General features: G+C 47.4%; 1 protein-coding gene and 1 long non-coding RNA gene across 5 annotated transcripts in view; one reads left to right on the forward strand and one right to left on the reverse strand.

The window, feature by feature from the left end:
• Nucleotides 1–358: 358 nt before the first annotated feature.
• On the reverse strand, nt 359–8,963 carry LOC137096732 (uncharacterized). The gene is made up of 2 exons (XR_010909682.1): nt 8,788–8,963; nt 359–730 (listed from the first exon to the last, which is right to left on the reverse strand). It is a non-coding gene; the product is annotated as an uncharacterized lncRNA (long non-coding RNA).
• A 108-nt stretch (nt 8,964–9,071) lies between these two features.
• The window catches only part of MAP4K4 (mitogen-activated protein kinase kinase kinase kinase 4), a 155,332-nt gene continuing 150,804 nt past the window's right edge, over nt 9,072–13,599 (forward strand). For 2 of the 4 annotated variants that reach the window (XM_060769747.2, XM_060769748.2), the window contains exons 1-2: nt 9,072–9,659; nt 10,233–10,298. In XM_060769747.2, coding sequence (XP_060625730.2) covers nt 9,603–9,659; nt 10,233–10,298 — 123 coding nt within the window. In that variant the 5' untranslated portion in view covers nt 9,072–9,602. The remainder of the gene's footprint in view (nt 9,660–10,232; nt 10,299–13,599) is intronic. The other 2 variants (XM_060769749.2, XM_060769751.2) reach the window with 1 other exon arrangement.

Consider the following 13,599-nt stretch of genomic DNA (forward strand, 5'->3'; position numbering starts at 1 on the left):
GGAGATGCTTGTTCCTTAATATTCAATATACAATATAAGAGCATATGCTTCGCTTGCAAAAGGCCACAACACCAGTCCTTTGTATCTCACTTTCAAAGGAACTCTTAGGCGCCTCCCTTCCACATAGCTGTATAAAATCCACATTGAACTGGGTTATATGGCAGTGTGGACTCAAGATAACTCAGTTCAAAGCAGATATTGTGAATATCTGCCTTGATATTCTGTGTTATATGGCTGTGTGGATAGGTCCTATGACTTAGGAGACCTGTGCAAACCATCTCACTATATGTAAAACATTTTCTTGTGTGCAATTTTTCCCCTCTAGGCACATCTGAATAAATTAATTGAATAACATAGCTTGTATTTTCTAGCTTTTTATTAAGGGGCACCATAGGTTTCATTCAAAAATTAAATGCACTTGAGCTGCTTCCACACAGCTGAAATGAATTCTTGTTCACTGACTTTTGTGAAAAATAGTTTTTTTCATGTCAGGAGCGACTTGAGAAACCACAAGTTACTTTTGGTATGCGAGAATTGGTCATCTGCAAAGAAGTTGCCCAGGGGACACTTGGATGTTTTACCATCCTATGGGAGGCTTATCTCATGTCCCCGCATGAGAAGCTGGAGCTGACAGATGGGAGCTCACCCTGTTCTCCATATTCGAACCACCAATGTTTTGGTCGGCAGTCCTGCCCACACAAGGATTTAACCCACTGCGCTACCGAGGGCTCTGAAAAATAGGTGAGATAGAAATAAACATTGGGAGCACTGCCCATTTGCTCCATTGGGAGCACTGGACCCCTGTGGAAGTAAAAAAACCAAACACATGGATAAAAAAATTGCTATATTAAATTATATTGTATTATAGGAGAGAACACTTCTTTGGGCATTTCTAGGTCTTCCAGCATGATTGGATGGCCAATGTTTGTTGAAAGTCAACCATAGAATCACATTGGAGGACCTAAAGATTCTAGAGGATTGTTGCCTCTAGGAATCAAGAGGTTGTCCAGCATGACTAGAGAAAGGACCTACAGACCCCTTCAGAAAACATTTTTAATGAAATTAGTTAATAATTAAATCCGCAATTTGCAAAACTCAAAATTTGGTGGGAAGGCTTATAACAACAACAAAAGCAGGCTTTTGCTGGGGAGCCAGACTACTGGGCAGCCGTAATAGTGCGAGATTGAGTGGGCGTAGTGGAGGAGACAATGTAAAGGAACCAGAACTGCACAGAAAAAGGTATGGTAAACAAATTCTAGACCCATTTAATCTGAAAACCCTAGGAAGATTAGTGTTATGAATACCACTTCAGTATCCATTATGGATGGACTGGGCCTGGTTGATTATGCAACTGGCTGCCAACCGTTTCCGTAAACCCAAGCTAGCTGTTACTATTAGGTCCAAATCAATTGCAATTTCTGGCAAAGAGACTTAACAAAGTATTGTCGAAGGCTTTCATGGCTGGAATCACTGGGTTCTTGTACGTTTTTTAGGCTATATGGCCATGTTCTAGAAGCATTATCTCCTGACATTTCGCCCGAATCTATGGCAAGCATCCTCAGAGGTTGTTAGATCAGACCTCACGACCTCTGAGGATGCTTGCCATAGATGCAGGTGAAACGTCAGGAGATAATGCTTCTAGAGCATGGCCATATAGCCCAAAAAAACCTACAAGAACCAGACTTAAGGAGAATGGAAGAATGGATGGAAGCAGAATGGAAGGCAGCAGAAACCTGAATGTAAAAGATTTTCCAATTCCCAGACCTTGAAGTGGTTGGGTCTGATTTAAGATCAGTTATAAAAACAATTGTTCCTGAAAATTGTACTAAGGCTCGTTGGCACTGGAGATCCCAGGATAACACGTTCATCTTGTTCAAATCATTTATCCTTCTTCCTAAGCAGCAAAATATTATTTAACCTCCACCAGGCTACTGAGGATTTCTACTTTCAATGCTCTTTCAGTGCTAATCCCACTCTTCCATTGGTGTTGCCTTCTTCACTGATTTATAAAAGCCTCCTGTGGATATGTGTTTGCATTGTTCTGACACAGGGAATGATGGGGTGAGGAAAGAAGTGGAGTGATGGGAGTGCACATCCATTTGCAAATCCATTTTCTTCTCTTGGGAAGGCCGAGGTTTTGAGTTTGAGTTTAATCCAGAGTTTTCATGTTGGTGACCATGCCTCATTTTGAGACACAGTACTCAACGTACCACTGAATGTAACACACACATTTACTTTGAAGGTGCACATTATAAAAAAAGGATTTGCCATCAAATATAATGTGCCCAACGGTGCAGACATAGTGCGGTAGGGAGGCAAAGAGGCCGCACTAGTAGGAAAGAGGGGGACATGAGAGAAGCCTCCTCGCAGGATTGCAAGACATCCGGGCGTCCTCTGGGCAACGTCTTCGTAGACGGCCGATTCTCTCAACCCAGAAGCAACCAGAGACGACTTGAAGCATGCAAACAAGGAAGCAAAACAACCAACGGTCCTTTTCAGGACCAACCATGACAATAATCGCAATCAACATCGAAGGCATGTCAGCTGCCAAAGAACAACTGCTCTATGAACTGTGCCGAGATAAGAAATGTGACGTGCTGTGTGTCCAAGAAACACACAGGGATGAACGACAGAAACGACCCAAAGTTCCAGGAATGATCCTAGTAGCGGAAAGACCACATGCGCAGTATGGAAGTGCTGTCTTTGTCAAACCAGGCCTCCAGGTCAGCAGTGCCCACAACACTGAAGAAAACAATATCGAGGTTATAACAGTAGAGCTTAATAACATCACCATCACCTCTGTGTACAAGCCCCCAAATGAAGATTTCTGCTTCTCCTCCCCCAAGAACTTTGACAGGCACCAAAGGGCAGTAGTAATTGGTGACTTCAACAGCCATAGCCATGTATGGGGCTATGCCCAAGAGGACAGAAATGGAGAGGCTGTCCTGTCCTGGTCTGAACTGCACAAACTATCACTCATCCATGATAGCAAGCTCCCACCATCCTACAACAGCGGGAGATGGCACCGAGGTTATAACCCAGACCTCTTATTTGTGAGCGACAGCATCGTACAGCAATGCACCAAATCAGTGGGACCACCAATCCCAAACACACAGCACCGACCAATAATATGCCAACTGTTCCCAACAATAAGGCCTCAGGAAGTTCGATTTAAACGAAGATACAACTTCAGAAAGGCAGGTTGGACTAAATTCTCAGACATGTTAGACGACATGATCACATCGGTAGCGCCAATCCCTGAGGAATACGAACATTTTATTGAAATAGTGAAAACCTGCTCACGGGCCTCTATACCGAGAGGCTGCAGAACCCACTACCTCCAGGGCATTACTCCTGAAACAGCTGCCTTGTTGGAAAACTATTACAGGCTCCACAACGAAGACCCATTCAGTGAGCAGACTCTTCAGGCAGCGCAGAGCATTGTGTCCTCCATCTCTGAAGCCAAGAAAGAACAGTGGATCAAGTTGATCACAGAGGTCGACATGGGCAGGAGCAGCCAGAAGGCGTGGAGGCTGCTGAGACGGCTGAGCAACGATCCCTCACAAACTAATACCCATGCCAACATAAATGCAGATCAGATAGCACACCAACTCTTGAAGAATGGGAAACCCAACCTTGCCACCAAAGTAGGAAAGAAACCAATAGCCAGACAACCAGAGATTGAGAACAACAACCTCCATGAACCCTTTACATCTACTGAATTGGACATGGCTCTCAACAAATGTAAGAATGGCAAAGCAGCTGGCTTGGATGATCTACGGATGGAACAAATCAAGAACTTTGGTCCAAAAGCAAGGCGCTGGCTGCTGGAGCTGATGAACAACTGCACTGCATCCTGTCAGATCCCCAAAATCTGGAGGAAAGCAAGAGTCATCGCCATCTTGAAGCCAGGCAAAGACCGTAATGACCCAAAAAGCTACAGACCAATCTCCCTGTTGTGCCACCTCTACAAAGTTCTGGAGAGACTTATTTTGCATAGAATTATGGAAAATATAGACCCCTGTCTGATCCCACAGCAAGCTGGCTTCAGAAAAGGCAAAAGCTGCACATCGCAAGTGCTGAACCTGACCCAGCACATAGAAGATGGCTTTGAAAGGCAGCAGATCACAGGAGCTGTCTTCATAGACTTGTCAGCAGCCTATGATACTGTGAACCACCGCCTCCTCCTGAGAAAAATGTATAATATCACAAAGGACTACCACCTCACCCGCCTCATAGGAAATCTGCTACAAAACAGGAGCTTTTTTGTTGAGTTCCAGGGCCAGAGAAGCAGATGGCGGAAACAGAAGAACGGCCTGCCTCAGGGGAGTGTGCTTGCTCCATCCATGTTCAACATCTACACAAATGACCAGCCACTGCCAGAAGGGACAGAGAGTTTCATCTATGCTGATGATCGTGCCATCACTGCTCAAGCAGGGAGCTTTGAGATGGTAGAACAGAAGCTCTCCGAAGCTCTAGGTGCTCTTACTGCCTATTACAGGGAAAACCAGCTGATCCCTAATCCATCTAAAACACAGACATGCGCCTTTCACCTTAAGAACAGACAAGCATCCCGAGCTTTGAGGATTACCTGGGAAGGAATCCCACTGGAGCATTGCAGCGCACCCAAATACCTGGGAGTCACTTTGGACCGTGCTCTGACCTACAAGAAGCACTGCCTGAACATCAAACAAAAAGTGGGCGCTAGAAACAACATCATACGAAAGCTGACTGGCACAACCTGGGGATCACAACCAGACACAGTGAAGACATCTGCCCTTGCGCTATGCTACTCTGCTGCTGAGTATGCAAGCCCAGTGTGGAACACATCTCATCACACTAAAACAGTGGATGTGGCTCTTAATGAGACATGCCGCATTATCACGGGGTGTCTGCGCCCCACACCACTGGAGAAATTACACTGCTTAGCCGGTATTGCACCACCTGACATCCGCCGGGAAGTAGCAGCCAATAGTGAAAGGACCAAGGCAGAGACATCTCCAGCTCATCCCCTGTTTGGGTATCAGCCAGCACGTCAACGACTTAAATCAAGACATAGTTTTCTTAGATCTACAGAGACACTTGCTGGAACACCCCAGCAAGCGAGAGTCCAAAAGTGGCAGGCCCAAACCCAGCACCTCAATTCATGGGTGATACCAGATGAGAGACTCCCCCCTGGGCACTCAGAAGACTGGGCGACTTGGAAGGCACTGAACAGATTGCGCTCTGGCACCACGAGATGCAGAGCCAATCTTAAGAAATGGGGCTACAGGGTGGAATCCTCGGCATGCGAGTGCGGAGAAGAACAAACCACTGACCACCTGCTGCAATGCACCCTGAGCCCTGCCACATGCACGATGGAGGACCTTCTTGTGGCAACCCCAGAGGCACTCCAAGTGGCCAGATACTGGTCAAAGGACATTTAACCAAATACCAAATTTACAAAATCTGTGTGGTTTTTTTTTCTTTCTTTTTTTTTCTTTTTCTTTTTAAACTTTGCGTTTGTTCTGCTCTGTTAGAATTGTAACACAATGGTTGCTGATGACACGATAAATAAAATAAAGTAGGAAAGAGGCCAATGGGGACGCTACACCTCTCTGTCAGGCCAAGGCTGGCAAACTCACCTGCTTCACACGATTCTTGACTAGCCTCGTTCATGAGGCCTTCAAAACCAAAGGGGAGGTTTTGGAAAAGACCTTGTGACTGATGCCAGTCAGAAACAGTGCAGGGCTGAGCCTTGGAGAGGCAGGTGGGATGAGACCCCGAGGGCTGCCCGGAAGGTAAGACGTGTGGCTGCACCCAGAGGAAGGCGATGAGGGAGATGCTTCCTGCTCCTTTGGCCAGAGAGGCCTAAGGCCCTGTAGCCCTGGGAGGACTGGGTTGCCCGTTGGGTACTCCTCCTCCGTGCACCACAGAGCCCTGAACAGCCTCTTTGCTCCCACCTCCCTGTCTGGTCTCCTGGTCTTTTTGGGCCTTTTCATGCAAGAAGGTTTATAGAAGGTATGGGCAAACTTTTTTGCTTTGGGGCAGCATTGTGGGCCCGGTCAGGAGGACCAGGCACACTCTGGGCAAGAAGGGCCAGGTAAGAGCAGGACAGGGCTCAGGTTGTTCTCTCGGCATAAGGACAGGGCTTCTCATTGCATCCTTATTCTGGGAGAAAGGCAAGACACATGGTGACTGCCCTGATCCTCTTTCCCCAATCTTCAGGCTGTCCTCTTAACATTACGGCAGGAGGAGGGCTCTCAGCTGCCCCGTGTCTTCCTCCAGCTGGCATAAGGATGGGGCTGCTCGCACTGCCCTTATGCCGGGAAGAGGGCAAGACACACAGTGGCTGAGAGTGCTCTGGAGGGCTCTCAGCTGCCGTGTGCCTTTCTCCTGGCATAAGTAGGGGGCCGCTTACAATGTCCTTATGCTGGGAGGAGGGCAAGGCACATGGTGGCTGAGGGCACTCCAGAGGACTCTCAGCTGCCATGTGTCTTCCTTGAGCTGTCCTCCTGGGATAAGGATGAGGCCGCTTGCACCGTCCTTATGCCGGGAGGAGGGCGAGATATGCTGTGGCTGAGAGCGCTCCAGAGGGCTCTCAGCTGCTGCGTGCCTTCCTCCCTAATCTTTTTGGTGTAAGGATGTGGTGGGCCACCATGTCTTTAAGCCAAGAGAACAAGGAAAATAAGGAGTGCCTGAAGTAAGCGCCCAAGTAGCTGCATCCGGCCCTGGACCTTAGTTTGCCCATGCCTGGTTTATAGGTGTGATTCTCACGTGCCATTGAATTTAATGCACGCTTCAATGTTGGCAATGCAAAAAAATAAGGTGAACATTAGACAGGGTGATTTTTATATGGTAATTTTACTAGCCAATCTGAGATGGGCCCTTCAGGTGTTTTGGACTTCAACTCCCACAATTCCTAGGCTGGACCAAAGTTGGACCATGCCTGGGTTAAACCAACCCTTTATAAGAGACTGGGCCACATATTTACATGGTTTTTTCCCCTGTGTCAGGAGAAACTTGAGAAACTGCAAGTTGCTTCTGGTGTGAGCAGGCCCGTAGCCGGGGGGGGGGGGGGGGTTTGAGGGGCCTCACCCCCCCCCCCCAAATTCTCACGGTGGTCCATGAGAAGGCCTTACTGGTGCATTATTTAAACTGTTATGTTTATTCATATCATGATCTGATCACCATGCTCAATATATCCCATATGCATGGGGTTTTTGGGGTAACGATACAAAAGGTTTGCTAGGGTAGATCCTGACCCCCCTCCCCCCAGGAATCAAACACAGCCCCTCCCCCCAAATCAAAATCCTGCCTACGGGCCTGGTTGTGAGAGAATTGGCAAAGATGTTGCCCAGGGGACGCCAGGATGTTTTTGAGGTTTTTGCCATCCTTGTGGGAGGCTTCTCTCATGTCCCCGCATGGGGAGCCAGAGCTCACAGAGGGAGCTCATCCGTGCTCTCCCCGGGTTTGAACCTGTGACCTGTTGGTCTTCAGTCCTGCTGGCACAGGGGTTTAACCCACTACACCACTGGGGGCTCCTATTTACATGGTGATAATGATGGAGGAAGGGTACACAGTGCATATAATGGACACATTCCATTCATATTTTTCAAAAAGAAATCCATGCTTTGTAAGTATTATTTTCATGTCAGGAGCAACGTGTGAAACTGTTAGTCCAGCGGTTGGCGGCCAGGTTGTTAACTGGAGCTGCATACAGGGAGTATACCACTCCTCTGTTGCGCCAGCTCCACTGGCTGTCGATTAGCTTCTGGGCACAATTCAAAGTGCTGGTTTTAACCTTTAAAGTCCTGAATGGTTCTGGTCCAGATTACCTGTCCGAACGTATCTCCTGCTATGAACTATCACGAAGCTTAAGATCATCAGGAGAGGCCCTGCTCTCGGTCCCACCACTCTTGCAAACGTGGTTAGTGGAGACGAGAGACTGGGCCTTTTTGGCAGTGGCCCCGTCTGTGGAACTTTCTCCCTAAGGATATCAGATTGGCCACCTCCCTCCTGTCCTTTAGAAGACACCTGAAGACCTGGCTCTGGAGCCAGGTGTTTGATTAGAGGCCAGCGGCAATAGGAAAATGAAATTTGGATTTTGTGACATGGATTCTCTTGGCTCGGCTTGGTTTTACTGGCATGTTAAACTATTAATTTATTGTTAAATTTTACTGATGGTGTTGTATAATGTTTTGAAATGATTTTATTGTGAATTGTAATTTTTATGGTATTTGTGCTGTTAGCAAGATGGATGGATGGCATCCTTGAAGTGACTGGCCTGACCTTGAAGGAGCTGGGGGTGGTGACGGCCGACAGGGAGCTCTGGCGTGGGCTGGTCCATGAGGTCATGAAGAGTCGAGAGACGACTGAATGAATGAACAACATGCTGTTAGCATCCTCTGATGCTCATGTGAGGCCGCGCTGAGTCCCCCTTGTAGGGAGAAGGGCGGGATATAAATATATGAAATAAATAATAATAAATAACTGCAAGTCGCTTCTGGTGTGAGAGAATTGGCTGTCTGCAAGGACGTTCCCCAGGGGGATGTTTGACCATCCTATGGGAGGCTTCTATCCCCGCTTTGCAGTAAAAGAATAAGATCCAAATCCTAAGATGTGCAGCCCAGGCGAGCCGGATGCTCCAAGCTCCATTGTTCTGGGGCCACGCCCTGCTCGCCCGGGGAGCAGCCACGCGCCCCCCCCCCCCCCGCTCCCACGAGGCCCCTTCCTTGACTTTGGCGGAGAACCCCATCACTCCCCCTCCTCCCCCCCCAAAAAAATCTCCCACTCCTCCTCCTTTACCCAGAAGTGCTTTGCTCCGCGTGTGTTTCCGCAGGGGTTTCCTGCCGGGGAAGCAAGGAAAGAAAGGGGGGGGGGCTGCTTGAGACTGCAAGGGGCGCATGCTCTGGCCGCCTTTCTTTCCCTCCCTCCTTCCCTCCCTGCCAGGGTTGGCTTTGTCTGTGTCTCTCGCCTTTGGGGACCAGAGGAAGAGGGAAAATAGAAAGGGGGGGGGCAAGGAGGAAGGCGGCGCTTGGTGTATTGTTCGCGTGCGCCGGGGGCTGGGAGGGCGGGAGCGGAGGAAGCCGAGCCCCTTCTCCTCTTCCGGCTGAATGCGGGCTGCAGCTGCCTCCCGAGAGTGAGGGGCGCCTCTGGGGCCGAGGAGAGGAAGAAGGGCGCTCCTCCTCCGCCGCCATGGCCTTAAGCACGGATTGAGACACACACAGAGGAGAGAGGCAGCAATTTGGGGGAAGGACAGCCCAAAAGAGGGGTCCTCCCTTCCTCCTTCCCTCCCAACCCAGGCTTGCCCCTCTTTTGCATAGGTCCTCCGTCCCTCCTCCTCCTCCCTTCCTTTCCCTTCCCTTCCCTCCGCCTCCATCCCTCCAATGGAGAAGAAGAGTTGGATCCCGGAGTGAAGAAAGCCAGGGAAGAACAAGGAAGGGAGGGAGGAAGGAAGGAAGGAGGAGATCCACGCCTGTGGCTTCTTGTCTGGAGGGGCAGCGCGTCTTTTGTGCGAGGCTTTCTCTTCCCCTGCACCCACCCACCCATCGTCTTGGCGTGGGGAAGGAGTAAAATAAACATCATAACAACAACAAGAAAAGAGCCACCCAAAGGGGAAGATGGCGAACGATTCTCCTGCAAAAAGTCTGGGGGAGATAGACCTCTCCTCCTTGAGGGTGAGTGGAAACGGGGGGCAACTGGGGAAGGAGGAGAGGGCCGAGCCCCCCTCTTTGCAAGGCCACCCTCTCCCTGCTTTTCTCCCTTTCTCTCCCTCCCGCTATTCACACAAAGCAGCGGGCGACGTCTCCTGTATGTATGTAGCGTGGCTTTGGTTGCTTAGGATTTTAGGGCGAGGAGAGAGAAAGGGAATTGCAGGCTAGTGGGGTGGATTTATTTATTTGTGGTTGTGGGGGAGAGTTGTGGCTGTGTGTCGCTGGGAAAGAGGCACAGAATGAAAGGGAAAAGGTTGCCTCTCCTCTGGAGGGGCCCTTGGTTGCCCAGTTGGCCCTCCCTTCCCCTTCCCTTCCCAGATGAGTCCAGTCTTGCTTTCCTTTGTTTGCATGCATTGGCATGCCTTGGGGGGGGGGGTCTGGAGAAACAGGGTGCAACAGCTGCAGGGCCAAGCAGCCCTCTCCTCCAGGCAGAGCCTTTTGGGAGACAGGGAGCCAGTCAGTCCTGATGCCTGATAAATATAATCTCCTCCTTGTCTTCTTTGCCTTCTCTTTCCCCTCCTCCCTTTCATTGTGTAGGATCCGGCTGGGATTTTTGAGCTGGTGGAAGTGGTTGGAAATGGCACCTATGGTCAAGTCTACAAGGTTTGTGTCCACAATTCCTCTCGATATGTGTACCCTGCCCACATTTCTCCCCTACAAGCCCCTCCCTTGATGGTGGCAGGCCTTCCTGCTCGGCAAACAAAAGTTAATGGAGACAGACCTATATCTTTGTGACATCAGCACATTGAGTTAGCCCCCCCCCTCCTTTTTTTTTATGAGAAATTGGCCAGGCCTTGAAAAATCAGTCTGGCTGGAAACCTTTCATTCAATTTTTTTCTGACTCCTCAAACAATACAGCCTTGTTATCTATCAGCCCTGTTAGTGCATTGGTGTTTCTGTCTTTCCGGAATGGCCCTGCCTTTCTTGAACACGGCCTAATTTCTCGCCGTTTTCCTTTGTTATGAACCCGTCAAGGTGTGTGAAGATGTGGAGTGTCTGGCGGAGTATTACCTCTGGTGTCATTTGCTGTGTAGATGCAAAGGGGTGGGGTTGGAAATGGGCAAAAAGAGCAGGGAAGGTTATTGTTAGTCTGGAGAACTGAAAAATGAAAAAAATAATAATCGTAGCATAACCTGCTTGACAAGTAGGTAATTTGGGAGGTGTAGGGGGAGAAAGGGATGCCGAGGAGCAGGGAAAGGGAGATGCTGAGAAAGATGTTGCTCTTTTATGTGGTTGAATGTGAATGAAGACACCTCCCCCCTCCACTGTGTGTTATGTAAAGGAAACAGATATTGGGATTTCATGGCCCTGTAATGTTTAGTCAGCCACATGACTAAGTTTTCCATCATGCCTTTTATATGAGTGGAATATAAAAGGCAAGCCTGGGGAAGTTTCATGGAGATAAAGGTCTAAAAGCAGTATGACAAGGTAACAAAGTGCATTTGTTGCGGTGTATGTACTCAATCTTAGTAAGCCTACTTTATATGTTTCTTAGGGCTTTTTCCTTATATGTGGATTTCCCTAAATGGCCAGTTGTGGTTCTCATCTTACATGTTGTTGTTCATATGCACCTTGGGGTCATTTCTGACTTATGGTGACCCTAACACAAGGTTTTCTGGGGCTGAGAGTGTGTGACTTGCTCAAAGTCACCCAGTGGGTTTCCATGCCCAAGTGGGAAATAAATCCCCTGATAGTGGTTGAAGTCCGAGGAGGGTGGGTTGAGCTCCCTCTGTCAGCTCCAGCTCCCCATGCAGGGTAATGAGAAAAGCATCCCACAAGGATGGTAAAACATCAAAACATCCGGGCATCCCCTGGCAACATCCTTACAGATGGCCAATTCCCTCACACCAGAAGCAGCTTGCAATTTCTCAAGTTGCCTCTGACATGAAAAAAAAATAATAAAAAATCCCTGGTATCTAGGATCATTATCCAACACTCAATCCACTCCTACATTATGCTGGCTGTTATGTATACAGATAGAAAAACATGCAGGTTATTTATTTATTTATCGTGTCAGGAGCAAACCGAACAATTGCGTTGCATTTTTAAACAAACATACAAAATACAAAGTTGCAAGCTTGGTAGTTGATTAAATGTCCTTTGACCAGTAGCTGGAGTGCCTCTGGTACATGCAGGTACATTTATTGTACATCATTGTTTGTACTCCAACATTTTCCAGCCTGCTGCCTACCACACATGATGGACAACAATGCTTGCCATCTCCTAGAAAACTAGCTACCCAGCTTTTGTAGTCCAATCATATGGAAGGAGCAAAGTTAGAGGAGACTGGTGTTAGGGAAAACTCCCTAAACTATAGCAGAGCATCCAAAAACATAAACAGGATACTTATAGTTGAGCAATCAGCTCACAGCATGCATAGCTTGAAGTGCTGTGTGATGTGGCTGTACAGCATTTAGAGCTTAGGCAGGCAAAGATGCAGAGTCCAATCTGAAAAATCACAAAAGGTTTATTTACAATAAGAAGAAATAACTGCATTTCTTTGTGGTAAAGAATTGGATCTGAGCTACTCTAACACCCATCTCGTCTAAGGTTTCAAAGAGGGGAAAAATACCAATGACTACATCTCTCTTGACACACAAGCAGAGAGAGATCTCAAAGCACACAGCACATACTCTCCATACTAAGATGTAAGAAACAGAAGTCAGATTTAAAAAAAGCCTTTCAGTAGAAAAGTATATATTTTAAACAACCAATCAGAATGAGAGCAGAAACAGAGGAGAGAAGAAATTAGATACATCTAAGACATGGGGGAAGGGAAACTTTTAGTCTATACTAAAGTAAGTGCTCCTTGTTGAGGACTTGAGACTTGCGCAGTGTGGGGTTGAATTCCAACAACTGGCACAGAATCTGTTTTTTATGTGGACCTGCCATAAGGTGAAATCTTCATTTTGACCCTTCATCTTTCTTTTCTTGAACAACAATGTGCATGTTGCATTAGGAGAAACATAGCCTTGTGTGAGCCTGGGTGACCTGAAGGGGCTTTAGTTTTTCTGTAAATAAAAGGATCTGGATACCACAATGACTCAGCATCTGTCTGAATTAGAGATCTGATTTATAGCTGACCTTTTGTTACCTGTCTGATGTCAGTTTCATAATTTTTTCTTGGAATATCTGTCTGTGAGGCTTGCATCACCTGGGGTGTGTCTCCTTCCTGTCTCCCCACTTGCAGGGAGGTCAGTTGCACCAATGTATAGCCCGTGTTAAATCTAATCTATTCAGAATATAAATCAGGAAATCATAATATAAATTATTTTCTGAATTGACAGTCTGATTACATATTTACTACAATATTTCAGGTTGTGAATACAGTACTTTTCTGTTTAATAAAAGCAACAGGCAATGTCTGTTTTGGCTTCATATACACAGAATGTGGTCTCTTCATGTAAACAGAACATTTGTTGTTGCCATCCTGTCAGTATATACAAATAACATGCTATCAGTATATACAACTATGAAAAGGGGGACATATATGCTTTGGGATGTCTCTGATGTAGACAGTTTTGTTTTGGTAACACAGGATCAAAGCATCACAAACTGTGTTTACTCTGTATTGTCGAAGGCTTTCATGGCTGGAATCACTAGGTTCTTGTGGGTTTTTTCGGGCTATATGGCCATGTTCTAGAGAACATGGCCATATAGCCCCGAAAACACCCACAAGAACCTTGTGTTTACTCTTCTTGCACCAAAGCTGCTCCGCGTGCCTTCGTTTATGGCATGGCACAAGCTGCAAAGGTAGGTAGGTAGATACTAGATAGGTGGGTTTGCAATCAGAACAGTTGAACCTGTCATTTACATTGATGGCACTGTACTATATCAACAAATATTGACAATAACAACAGAAAATGTGTTTACAAGTCACTGTTTGTTTTTGGAGGGAGTAGAG

This window comes from Anolis sagrei, chromosome 3 (genome assembly GCF_037176765.1).
Source record: "Anolis sagrei isolate rAnoSag1 chromosome 3, rAnoSag1.mat, whole genome shotgun sequence".
NCBI lineage: Eukaryota > Metazoa > Chordata > Lepidosauria > Squamata > Dactyloidae > Anolis > Anolis sagrei.